The 12,967-nt window shown below is 39.6% G+C and overlaps 1 protein-coding gene across 1 annotated transcript; it reads right to left on the minus strand.

The window, feature by feature from the left end:
• Window positions 1-424: 424 nt before the first annotated feature.
• Window positions 425-12,244, minus strand: LOC147306423 (protein LBH-like). The gene is made up of 4 exons (XM_086275265.1): window positions 12,025-12,244; window positions 4,565-4,643; window positions 2,499-2,673; window positions 425-1,477 (listed from the first exon to the last, which is right to left on the minus strand). Exons 2-4 carry the CDS (start codon window positions 4,640-4,642, stop codon window positions 1,410-1,412), a joined length of 321 nt encoding a protein of 106 aa, XP_086131391.1. The 5' UTR covers window position 4,643; window positions 12,025-12,244; the 3' UTR covers window positions 425-1,409.
• Window positions 12,245-12,967: the final 723 nt, after the last annotated feature.

The following is a 12,967-nucleotide window of genomic DNA, read 5'->3' on the forward strand; positions in this document are numbered from 1 at the left end:
TGGGTATACAGTCATCTGATAGGGAGTTGGGCCCAGACTCACAGGTGTTTTTGACTGTAAACCATGTTACAAGAGCATCTGCCAGCTTGCAGTCTCCACTAATGTAGTGGGGAAAATCCAGACAGCAAGAGTCCAAGGAGCAGCAATTCGCTCGTTTTGGGAGACCTGCATCATATCCACACAGAGAGATGGAGAGTTGAATCTGACAACCAATTATATCTGTTGAAACCTTTTGTGCTTTTTCCTCCTTCTACTTTCCTCTTTCCATCAATTTAACTTTGAGCTGAGAGACTTTGTGCAGGGATGCAAAAGGTCATCTAGATCTATCAAAAACATCTTACATTTCAAAAATGCATAAATATTTTTGAGAAAGTAACGTAAACTTCACTTTCCCCATAAGCAGTAAAACCACTGGGACCACAAATTAAAGAACATTTCAAAAGGTTTATTACTTGTGCAATAATTTAGGCTTCCAGTATTTTTAAAAAATATGCCTGTGACAAGCAACACACATCTAAAATACACTGGTTCTTTTTACTTCTGTAGTCTGTAACAAAATGGACTGCCTTTGATTTCTTGGGACCATATTGCTCCAATATCTTAAATAAAACAACAGTTACATTCCCTTTAAAACTAAGAAGACAGTGATTACATACTTTAATATTTTAATGAATATTGTAACATCTAATAAAGCAATGGATCTGTTGTGAAATTCTCAAATACTCAAAGCTAATATTACAAAGTTAATAGTGAGACCAAGATCACCCAAACTACAGCAGTCGGCACCGAACAAACAGTGATGTAATCTGCACCTAAATGTAAATACAGTAGCTACCTTTATTAGTAGTAGTATGGCACACATGAGCTAAATACTTAATACAGCATTTAGAAACATCTGTCCAGATCACATGTGCAGATGATTCCGTGGGCATCTGGATGGTGAGGGCTTGGAGCCAGAGAGAGGAAATTTGTTAACTTAATTCAAAATCTATATTTACAAAGCTGGAAATGTCAAAACAGTCATTTTAGACCTGGGAATTCTCAAATTAAAACCTATTGCCAAAACTTTTTTTTCTTGAAAAATGCTTCAACATGCCATCTTTGTCCCCATAAATCTTAGTTTACACATGTCAAAACAAGCTCCATCATTACAGATGTAATGGAAAGATACAGATTTGGGGAAAAACAAAAAAACAAAAAAGCGCCTTCGGCGTCTTTTTTCTTAAGGTGCTGAAGTAACTGGCTCCAAGCCCGTGAGCTGGGGTTTGGGAATCTGTTTTCTACCCTTCCTACTCTGTCTCTCTGATCTTTCTATCCGCACATTGCACTCCTCTATCTGACTCGTTTTCATTCATTCCAAGTCTGGATACACTCATAGTAACAGTTTATATCACAGGAAGCGAGTTTGTTCAGTTGGAGTCCTGCATTTCCACTCCTGAAGCTTCTTCAGCTCCACCTTCACTGGACTGCTCCTCATCTGGAAAAAAAAACACATAGAGGATTTTTCATCAGTTTTTCTAACAGGCTACTTTCATTTCTGTGTTTCTGTGCATTTGAAGCTAAAGGTTTAAGATAGAATTAGATGAGAGGATTACTATCGCTATGGTGCGCTCGCCAGCAGCCTGGAACACATGTAGTCTTGTCATCGCCATGAGGTTTAATGCTGCTCTTCTGCTTTCATTTTACAACATCAAGTGCTACTGACAAGAGGTAACCAACCAGAGGTAGGTCCATACTCAGTGGCATAAACTGAGGTAAAAAACTATCCCTTCAAATGACTCGCTGTAAGTGGAAAAAATGTGCTGTTATCCTGAATTGTATGACTTCGTGCTTTGTCCAGGAGCCAGCTGATAAGACAGAGTCGATAACGGCATTCGTTTTTCACCTCACTGATGCATATAATCACGATATTATGGTGGCGCATATCACTGCATGTCTGCTCTTGAGTGTTTCCTCATTTTTGTTCTGCTCATGAAGTAGGAATGACTGCAAAGTGTACACTTAGCATAAAGAACCAATGACAGGAAGCCATTACAGGAAGTAACCTTTTATAGTGATGCTATAAGCAACTGATGTTCATTTCTTAAGGCAAGTCAGGGGAAACTATGCAAATAACTCACATGTCTCAGCTGCTTGTAGGGCTATATGCCCTTCAGTGCTATATATAAGTTGAAGAATCTTTAACTTATATATATTTGGTGTATTTGTACTTTTGGCACCTCAGTAAGGTGTAAAAATACTGCTGTCACACTATGATTGACCTGAGTAGGATATTAAATGACAACTTTCATTTTGACTTGGAGTCATTTCAATTTGTTGTAGTGGTACTTTTCTTTAAGTGAAGTTTCAGTATATGTACACTTTTGCCAACAGCCAAATACCTTCTGGTCTTCTAATTACGTGCATGTGACTTTTATTTACACAACTTCTTATCAGACCACTTCGAATCTAACTGTGCCAAAAAGCCAAGGCAATGTTAGTTTCTCTTTCCTTTTCACCTTCAGTTTGCTCATCCGTACGCTTTCTCTCAGTCTGGGCGTCTGCAGAGCTCGGATCATCCGGGGGCCAGCGGAGTTCTCCACTCTCCACCTCACTTCCGTCTGTTGGCTCCACGACTATAGAGGGAAGCCTCTTGGACAACTTTGGATACCTTTCATGGGTATCTGGGAAGATCTGTTTAAAGTTTATGTAAGGTTAAAACGAGGGCTTCATATTTGTGGGGATGAAAAGGTCACTGTGGGTACCACATGTGAAAGAACAATAATGCGGTAAAAATTGGATTAAAAAAACAGAAACTGTCTGCATCAGATGGAAGATTTGAGACAGACTTCGTGTAAAGTCTTTGCATGACACTCAGTTGAAGTTTCATAGGTACATGCTTGGATTTAACATAAAAAACATGATGAATGGTAAATGGTAGATGAAGGTCAGTCTGCTCTGACTGGTCGTCTGGCTTAGAGAAAACAAGGAATTGGTTACCTGGTAACGCCAATGCACGAATAGAAAAGCAACCCTGTAACATTGTAACACTGGTTCTTCTAAAGAGCCAGCAGGTCTTTGAGGTTTTCTTCCACTTGCAATGCAAAACTGCCAAAACTGCAGTTTCTCAAATGCCACTGAACAGCTGTTAGTCTATTCAAGTGTTGGCCTTCAGTCATTCAGATACAGACTATTTTTTACATAAATGTGTCATGGCTGTATTTTACTTGATCTACTCTTGATACTTTAATCCTATACTTAGAGAGTTCTTAGGAAATGCATCAGACAAAATTATTAAGCTATAACTTATAAACTGTTTAGTTTATTTTTAACCACAACTAGCACAGCAGATATCTTCTGCCAAAAAAATTGTTGTTTCTTTTTTTATTTCAAAAGGCTTCAAAGACAGTCAGTCTTCTAGCGATCTGGGCAATTTATAGAAATTCAGAAAGAATGCAACATGTGCAGTTGCAATCCTGTTTGCACCTAACCACCTAACCTCAAACTTAACAGCGTTCATTCAGGCTTGTGTTGTGCGGAAAGTGAAGGATTAATGTTTGCAGGTCCAGAATGGAAAGCTGACCAGGGTGCTCATCCACACGTGAACTCGACACATTCATCATCAGATTAACGGAGATGTCTGAAACGGGTTTACAGCTAATCTCCCCCCTTTCTGACAACTAAATGCATTTAAATGATATTAAGGCCTAAAGTGATGAATAATTAGGGGTATGGATGTTGTTTTTTCTTGTTCAGTTGAGTTTTGCTAAAAGACAGTCTAAAGAGTTGATAATTTTAAACATGCTTTATTTATCCATTGTCAGCATGCCATTTAATATTGCTCTAGCTAGCTAACACAGCTAGTTAGCTAGTGCTGGCCTTAAATGACAACTTCTCAGGTCTAACCTCTCCTATGACTTAACTTAAAAATAAAAAGATCAAAAAGAAAAACATCTACATACAAAAACAACGTGGTTCCAAAATGGTCAACAAACCAAAAGGTGACGTCTTGATGACAGCGTCTGAACTTGAAACAAAAAAGGTGGCGCCTCTTTTTTTTTTTAATTTTATTTCCAGTGGAATAAATTAGCCATTCTCTAGGTATTTGAAAGGGTGTAATGTTCATATTTAGTGTGTAACTTCTTCGTGGGACTTCATGTATTACTTTTCAGATATTTCAATGTGGATCAAACAAACATTGTTATTAGCTATGCTGCTAATATGGCTAGTAATTTAAATAACACAGGGAGGAGCTAATAACATGTATTCACTGACTCAGCCATAAATCTAACCACAAGTAATAGTTAATGAAACACATTATGACAAAATATGTTATTTAAACTGTTGATATTATACAGTCAATAATTTAGCTGTCCATTTGTTGGATACGCCATTTACCATTTGTTCAAAGCAGCACTGAGTCCAGCTAATGACCTTTGTCATATCAACCAGCATTTTATGGTTGCTCATCACTTCTGTGACTCACCGCTGTATGCTTTCTGCTTTCTGCTTTCTGCTCAAATGAAACGAGACTGGTTTGAAATTGTCTAATTGCACATATTCGCACACACAAAGCAAAGGATACTGTGGCCTGATCTCCTCCTGCTCCTCCCCCGCTGAAGTCCTCTGTCCCCGGCTCCAGAGAGTTCATCACCTCAGTCATCCTGGAGAAAATCACAAGTCAATAAACTGTCTTCACTTTGTTTCTCTGCTCTTTCCTTCCTTTTTTTGTCTTAAGCTGGGTTATGTGACACACTGTCTGTTCAAGGTTCTCTGATTTTACTTGCACCCTCTGCGTTAAAACGGCATTTTTCACGATAGTTACTTATGTCGAATTTTAGCTTAGGAGATTATTTATAGGACTAATAGGACTAACAGTGTTTCTGGTAATACAGAAGTTTGTTCTAGGTTGATTCGCCCCTATTTCTGGCACTAACTGGCTAACAGTAATGGGCAATTAGTGTTAATGGTCACAAACACTAAAAAAAAGTCAGGCAGTGGTGATTAACAAATGCTCAACAATGAAGGCTGACAGCAACGGCTGACTAGCAACTCGATGTGTAACATGTATAACACTATCCAATACAGTCTGATGTACTTTCCGTACTTCTGGTAAACTAGGACCAACATGTTTTATTTCTAAAACAACGGCTATGGAGGTTTCATGTAGCGTTTTCAGTGGCATTTCGTCACGCATGCAAATGACTTCCTCAGTTTCAACTGACTGCAGCTTTCTCCAGCTTTATAAACAGTACATTTGAATAATGACCAAAACTAGCATCATTCCCTAACCACAATTCACTGATTAACACTTCAAGTTCACCAGGAACTTGACTTAGTATATATGAAGGAGGATAAGAAAATAAAAGGTTAGCTTTCTTAGACTGTGAAGTTCCCATCACTATTGCAGGATATTTGAAAGTTGATGTGTGCCGTGAACGAATGTAACTGTATTAGGAGTTAGGGTTTGACTCTCGTAATCCACCGAAGAGCAAACTGGGTTTCATCAGGACACAACAAAACAGAGCAAACACCATCGCCACACAAACGGAAGCCAAGGAAGCGAAAGAGCATCATATCAAAAAGGCCCTTTGTAAATGTGGGTATCCCAGCTGGGTAGTCGTCAAAGCTGGCAAGGCACCTAAAGAATGTTCCAGGCAAGCCAGAAGAGAACAAGGACAACTGTTGCCACCTAAACAAAAGCCTTTAGTGACCACTTATGAGTCAGGCATATTAGAAAAGCTGAGATGCACTTTTTTCAATACAACGCATCTCTGTGGCTTTCTAACCCTAAAACAGAAACACCAAAAATATGTGCACCCCAAGGATTGGGTTCCCGGGGTACAAACAGTAATATAATGTATGCTGTCAAGTGCTAGGGGGATTGGAGGATTAAACAAACTCTGGCTAAGCAGATGGCACAACACAGAAGAGATACCTTGTCAGGCAACGACTCTATTTATACCTAAAGACCAGTTCCCAGTTCGAGCAGGAGGTCAAGGGATCCATTCATGTGAAAAGGGAAAGATCGTCTCTGAACAGAGCCGGGAACCTAAGGATACATCTTTTACCGTCTTACAGTGCTGTGACTGCAGCCATTCCCTGACTCTCTTTGAATGGCACTAATGGCCATTAATCTATAGTCATGACAATTTTTATATAACTGATCAAGTCACTGACGTCACAGCCCATCATGCTAGTTTTGGTCATTATGCAAATTTACTGCTGATAAGGTGGGTAAAGGTGCAGTCAGCTAAGTATGAAGAAGTCACTTGGATGAGTGAGGAAATGTTTCTCGACTAGATGAACAAAGTTACATTTCTGGGTCAGTTAATAATTGTTTCCCCTCCCAGATATTCTACAATCAGCTCTTAGTGGTATTATTGCAAAGTGCAGGTGTTTAGGAACCTCAGCGACTCATGTCAGACCATGTAAAGTCACAGAGGTGCTTAATATGTAACAGTTGCCAACACTCTGTCATCTCAACACTCGAAGGCTGACAGCACTTCAGAGTATTCCAAACCTCCTCTGACATTAACATCAGCACAAAAACTGTGTGCTGGGAGCTTCATGACATGGGTTTCCATCACTGTGCAGCTCTTGTAAGTTTAATATGTAGGTGGCCAAGTACTTTTATCTATATAGTGTGTCTAATTAAATTTGATTAACACTAGGACACCAGGTGTAGGAGTAACTTGTAATATAAGTATGATGATAAAATTGTAATATGCTCCCCATAATAACATGGTACAGCTATTCTGCTTCAATTAATAGAACACAAGATAAACATCTATTATTTAAAAACAATAAATAATGTGTTTAAGTGAAGGAAAAGGTAGCTCTGAAAAGCAGGTGTTTAATATTTATCCAGTGTACTTTACCAGTTCATTAAACTAGCTCTCTCCCCTAACCCTGAGGTGAGTTTCTTTTTCTTCACTGTCATGGAGTCAAGGAGTAATAACTCTGATAAGCCAGGTTTGTTTAGAGTATACCTGTTTTTTATACTTGCAATATTGCAAGTATTAGTAACTCTACTGCAAGAAACTACCCAATATATTCCATTATAAATATTTTGGCCTACCAATACTTCACAACTGTTGGGCCAAAAACACTACGAGTGAAAGTTCTGCTACAGTGGCATAGTTTGAATGTAAGCCTTATGATTCAGCGGTGTAAACTATTTCAAGATAGCACAGTTAGTTCCTTATTTTGTAAGAGGGGTGTAAAAGAAGTATTTTCTTCCCCTGCAAGGGTTCAACAAAAAAATGACTTCCCATCTCGTCGTCTTCTCAATAAAACGTTAGGATGTTAGGAGGTTAACGACGGCTTCAGCAGAACCTTTTGGAGGTATGGTCCAAAAACAGGAGAAATGAAGACTGATGTTTAGTATTCACCACACACCGCTTCAACACTACTACTTATAACTGCATCAACCAGCTACCAACATGTTTTCATGTGTTCAGTTCTTTCTTACCAGAATATGATGCTCTCTTTGTTTTAATGGCCCCATTTAGAACAGAACAGATGGCAAAGCAGGTTAGGCTACCTTGAAAAGTCAATAACATAAGAGTGCGCAGTGTCACCTGGTTACTGAGTCAGATCCACCCCTCGCTCAATACTTCTAGTTTCAAAACACCAGGATGGCAAAGGCCACAGCAAAATTGGTGCTTTGAGTGCAGTGAGCATGAACCAAACCAGAAAAGCTGTAGCCAGACGAGCAATGAGCTAAAACTTACAATCAAGCTCCGAAAGCTGGAATTTGATACTTATACATATGTTATATCTGGTTTAACCGCTGTTATGAGCAGCAGACCACAATGCAAAATTATACCACCCTTCACCTCTGCCGCATCTATGATTTTATTAAGTTGAAACACCTGATTACAGACTATAATGCAAGCCTGATTCTGTTTTTATGGAGATATTAAGACATCACTCCTTATCCATTTAATAACATCCAAGTACAGCGTTCTGGTTGGTGGTGAAGGGCAGACTTTACGTGTGATAAGTTATCAGAAACACCACTTTCCATACAATCAGACCGGCAGTTCCTGTTGCCATGGGGACAAGCGATTGAGATTTTATTCCTCTGATTGTCTGAGTAGTGCACTTTGCACACAAGGCTGAGGGCTGATTTGGGGGTATTCATGTGTGCCGTTATGCAGCAATTACCACCATCAGGACGGGGTTGTGCAGTTTGTGAGACTTCTCTGTTAAACCTGGAATTGCTGCTGCCCTTCATCATCGTTTCCGTGAAGAGACAATGCAGCCTTTATTCCTCCTCTGAGGCTCCTATTGTTCCTCTGGAGGGAATCTGTGCGGTCACGCCAGTCAGTCTTATGTTAAAAAACCAAAAAAAAAAGCTGTGTTGCTCTCTAGGTATCAACTGGAGAGGCCTGTGGAGCTCTGCGCATGATTTCAGTCTGATCTTGTTTCGAGAAGTGCACTCACTCTGCAGGGATGTGAAGCGTAACAGACACAAGAATTTAAATGTTGCTGCCAGGCGTGACGCTTCAGTCATGCCTTTTTTTTGGTAGCGGAATAATTATTTCTTATTTGAGTCATTAGGTCTGAACAGGATTATCCATGTGTTAATGTCTTTGTTCACAGGAAGCTACCTCACTTCTGCCTCAGCAGAGACATGAACTGTTAAGATGCTTTTCAATTTATGCAACAAAAGAAAAAAACAAGTATTAAGAAACAATTAGGGCTAAAATTAAAGTTTATTTCTAAATATTTGATGTGATTTACATTATTTAAATACAAGAAAGTTTTAATCTATAAAATTAAGCAGTATTAATATGTTCTGATTTTACTGCCTCTGTTGGAGATGGAGCTGCAGTGATATGTTGCCTTACTAATAAACAGAAATATAAGAAAAACTTTTGATTATGCAAAAAAGTCACTATTATCACGAGTCAAGCAAAAAATCTATTTAGTGCATTTCCTCATCATAGATGACAGTAAATCTAAATGTTTCTGGATAGCTGGTTAGACTGTTTAAATGAAAGAATTAAGGTATTTTTTTACTATTACGTCATTACTGGAAATAATAATTGTCTTGAGTGGGGTGCAAGTTTAATTCTTGCCACAAAAATCATAAAGGTCTAAGATTTATCCAGATCATTTACTTAAAGGAATTAGTCCAGAATTTCCTAGGTGTAGAAAAATCTTTTACCAGCTCTTTATCTTCTGTAGGATATTAAAGGTTGATGGGAATTTGCCTAACCAGTCTACATGCACATTGTGGACTTGGAGAGCGAATTCTCCTGGGGATCCTGTGGGGCTACTTTGGAAGGATGGGGTATCTGACCCATTGTTACAGCCCATTAGGTTGCTGTACAACCACAGTGAGAGTTTGGTCCATATTGGCAACAACAGTTCAGGATCATTCTTGTTTGTGTTGGACTCCTCCAGGGCTGCCCTTTGTCACTGATTCTGTTCATAATGTTTATAGACAAAGTTTCTAGGCCATGTAAGAGAGGGTCTCCCCTTTGGTGGTTGCAGGATCTCTTTTCTACTTTTTGCAGATGATGTGACTCTGTTGCCTTTATCAGTTGGCAACTTCCACCTCACACTGGTGTAGTTTGCTGCAACAGGAATAAGAATTAGCACTTCAGAGTCTGAAGCCATGAATTTTAGTAGGAAAAGGGTGGACCATCCACTCTGGGTCAAGAATAAGTTGCTACCCCAGGTGGGTCTTGTTCATGAGTGTCATTGTGCCATGTCTCAATCAATGTAGGCGATGGACCGCTTCGTTGTGGTGAAGTGAGAGCTTAGCGTGAAAAGAAAGTTCGATTTACCAGTCGATCTACGTTCCTACTCTCAACTACGGTCAAGAGCTCTGGGTCGTGACTCAAAGAATGAAACTGTAGATACAAGTGCATACAAGTGGAACAGTTTCCTCCGAAAGCTGGCTAGGCTATCCTTTAGCGATAGGGTGAGGAGTTCATTCTGAAGGGACTCAAGAGTAGAGATGCTACTGTTCCACATCAAAAGGAGCCAGTTGAGGTGGGTTAGCACATCTGACTAGGATGCCTCTTGGATGCCTCCTACACAAGGTGTTCCAGCATGACCTCTCCAGGAAGAGGCTCCAGGGCAGACCTAGGGACACACTGAAGATTTTATACCCCTTGGTTGGCTTGGGAACATCTCAGTGACTTCCTCTGCATGAGCTGGAGGAGGTGACTGGTGAGAGGGAGGTCAGGGTTTCTCTCCTTAGACTCCTGCCCCCTCATCCCAGACTCAGATGAGCAGCAGAAAATAGATGAATGGATGGATTTAGAAAAATCTGGATTTGCAAAGTCACTACCAGCTATTGCAATTCTGTCAAGTAAAAATGGCACCATTCTGCAGGCGGCATCAACAGTATCATTACTACATGATGGTTGTGTACTTCCACCAAAAAGTCAAGATGCAGTTTTCATCTGTCTCTGTTCAGAATTGACCTTTGACCTTTTGGATGTAAAATGTCACTTTGTTTTACACTCTCAGTCAGTCAGTGTGAAATTTCGTTGCTGTTACTTATATGAAAAATATATTTTGTAAGGTTAAAAAAACCTCTGACCACCAAATTTTCATCAGGTAAGTGCACATAGGGGTGGTCGCAAATAAAGATTCCTTTATGGCTTTCAAGACAAAAAATGGGAAAAGATGGATGGATACAGGTATGGATGGATGACAACCCCATTACATAATGACTATTGCCACAATTGTTACCAGTGCACATGAATACAACCGTAAAAGAAATGTAAAGCAACAGACTGCATTAAAAAAAGGATAATTTTGTAATTTTCCCCAAGTCTCGCGTTTGTTCTCAGTTTCAGGATTTTTTACTATTCTCTACTAATAATGGCTCAATCTCCTACCGGCTGGCTCTACCTCACCGTCACCACATTGGGTAGGATGCTGCATTTCATGTAGCAGTTATGTAGATTTCGTCACTTGGAAGGCTCAGTGAGCCTCTACTCCAGAAAGAAATCCTCTTCATTAGCGTTAAAATAACAGAATAAGGTTTGGAGCCTGATGTTCCCACCTCCTAGTATATTTTAAATGCCTGATTTCAATGTGGACTAGACCCAACATCTTAAGAAAGACAAGAGCCACTGTCTCCTGTTTTATCATTTCCATTTACGTTTTGGGTGAAACGGATACGTCTGATGTCAGGGATAAAAATTCCTCTCGCTCATGTCCATCAGTAGATTCATCGTGGTGAAGACTGTCCAAACTGTCTTTTCCCAGAGGCTGTTCAGCAGCAGTCACTTGAACTCCACAATTTCATTTTTGCAGATATAAAGGTGTATTAAGGTGGAATGGCTTCTCCGCGCTCTCCTCTCTCATCGCGCCAGCTTCACTTCAAACACCTTTTCCATTTCTGCTATTAAATCAGAGCCAGAAGCAGCAGCACCTCCTCAAATGCAGGTTTGCTGCAGAAATCCAGCAAGTTTTCACAACCCAAGGAAAGAGGAAAAATCCAACCCGCGGTCAAAAATAGTGATGCTCTCTCTCTCTCTCTCTCTCTCTCTCATACAGCTTACTAAAAACACTCCACTGCTCAGTTTCAGTTGGAAATCAATGTGATTTCTCCAGTGTTTGCTGCCCTAATTCACATTTCCTGTTCTAGTTTTTAAGGCGCACTCAGCTGATGCTTTAATTATTGTTATTAATATTATTATTATTATTATTATTATTTAAATAAAACTGGTATTTAAAATATACACATTGTGCTGTATTGGAGCAGAGGTTTATCTGCATGATATACAACAGGTAGGTAGTAGATTTACACGATTAAAACAGCTCGTCCTACACGGAAACGGGCTGATTTGCGCTTTTCTGCCCGCAACCCCAAACTCCAGTTCAGAAAGTCTCTGCAAAACAGGTTTTGTGATTTTCCTAAACCTCCGAGGTGCACTTTAGATTAGTTACATAAACAGTAATTTAGTTACTTTTAGGAAAAGTGAATTAAGCTACTTCTAGTAAGGAAATAAAGAATGAATGGGGCTTAACGCGTCCAAGTTGGCTAAAATGCGGATGAAAGCTTCGTACCTGTCTGCAGGCTGATCCAGTGTCTCAGAGCAGGAGGCTCTCCGTCCTCAGCTGCCTCATCACACTGATATTGCTCCTGATGCTGCTGCTGATGATGATGATGGTGATGGTGATGATGATGATGACGATGATGATGCTGACTGTTGTGGGCGACAGGCGGAGGGGCACGCAAGGCTCTGTGGTAAAGTTACCACTCGCAGTCAAGTGTTCAGAGCCTGCGCATTGAAGCGGAGCTAGTGCTGCCCTCAAAGCCTGTCGGGAAAAGGCGGGCTATCGAGAGAATCTCGTTCAAGACTGTATGTCAAAAAGTACGTAGGCACCTCTGCTTTACATTTTATGTTTCTATTTTTTGGTTATTACATTCCTGAAAATAACTGAATAGCAATAAATAACTACTGTATCTAAGTAATAATAATAATAATAATGATAATAATAACTTTTAAAATACCCAAAATTAGTATTATTCCACAGAATGTGTAGCTTTTTGTTTTTGTTTTGTTTTTGGGTGGGGATGGGGGGGGGGGGGGGGTGTAATCAAAATTAGGGATGCCAAACATAAGGCCCACGGGCCAGAATCAGCCAGGGAAAGACTCCAATCCAAGCAACTGGAAAGCTTTTGGAAAATGTCAAAGAGATTGAACTTAACTGTATTATAGTTTAACAGCTTTTCCTATTGATGCAGATGTCCCCCATCGCCATGCATTGCCGTAGTAGTTAAATATTAGATAAAATAGCAGAAAGGGTTTTTACCCTTTTTTACTCTCTGCTATATTTATTATGTTTGAGACACCCAAGATATAAAATAAGTTTGGCATTCCTGATGTAGATGGTTTAATGTTTCTGAGACTTAAATAGTCACTGCAAATAGGTTCAGTGTCTAGATGAAAGATAGACACCAGTAAGTTCTTTTAAAAGAACATGGTTTTAAAATAAATTTGGAAAC

Source organism: Aulonocara sp. 'chitande type north' Nkhata Bay, linkage group LG19 (assembly GCF_057382095.1).
Source record: "Aulonocara sp. 'chitande type north' Nkhata Bay isolate Kocher_YH1m ecotype deep benthic linkage group LG19, A_spYH_male_GT1.1, whole genome shotgun sequence".
Taxonomy (NCBI): Eukaryota; Metazoa; Chordata; class Actinopteri; order Cichliformes; family Cichlidae; genus Aulonocara; species Aulonocara sp. 'chitande type north' Nkhata Bay.

Bases quoted from the DNA above. Each gene is read 5' to 3' on its own strand.
- LOC147306423 (XM_086275265.1), bottom strand. From the start codon at position 4,642: ATGACTGAGGTGATGAACTCTCTGGAGCCGGGGACAGAGGACTTCAGC. The intron at 2,674-4,564 runs GTATCCTTTGCT...AACTTTAAACAG, and splicing joins CAGGAGGAGATCAGGCCACA to ATCTTCCCAGATACCCATGA. The intron at 1,478-2,498 runs GTGAAAAGGAAA...TTTTTTTTCCAG, and splicing joins TACGGATGAGCAAACTGAAG to ATGAGGAGCAGTCCAGTGAA.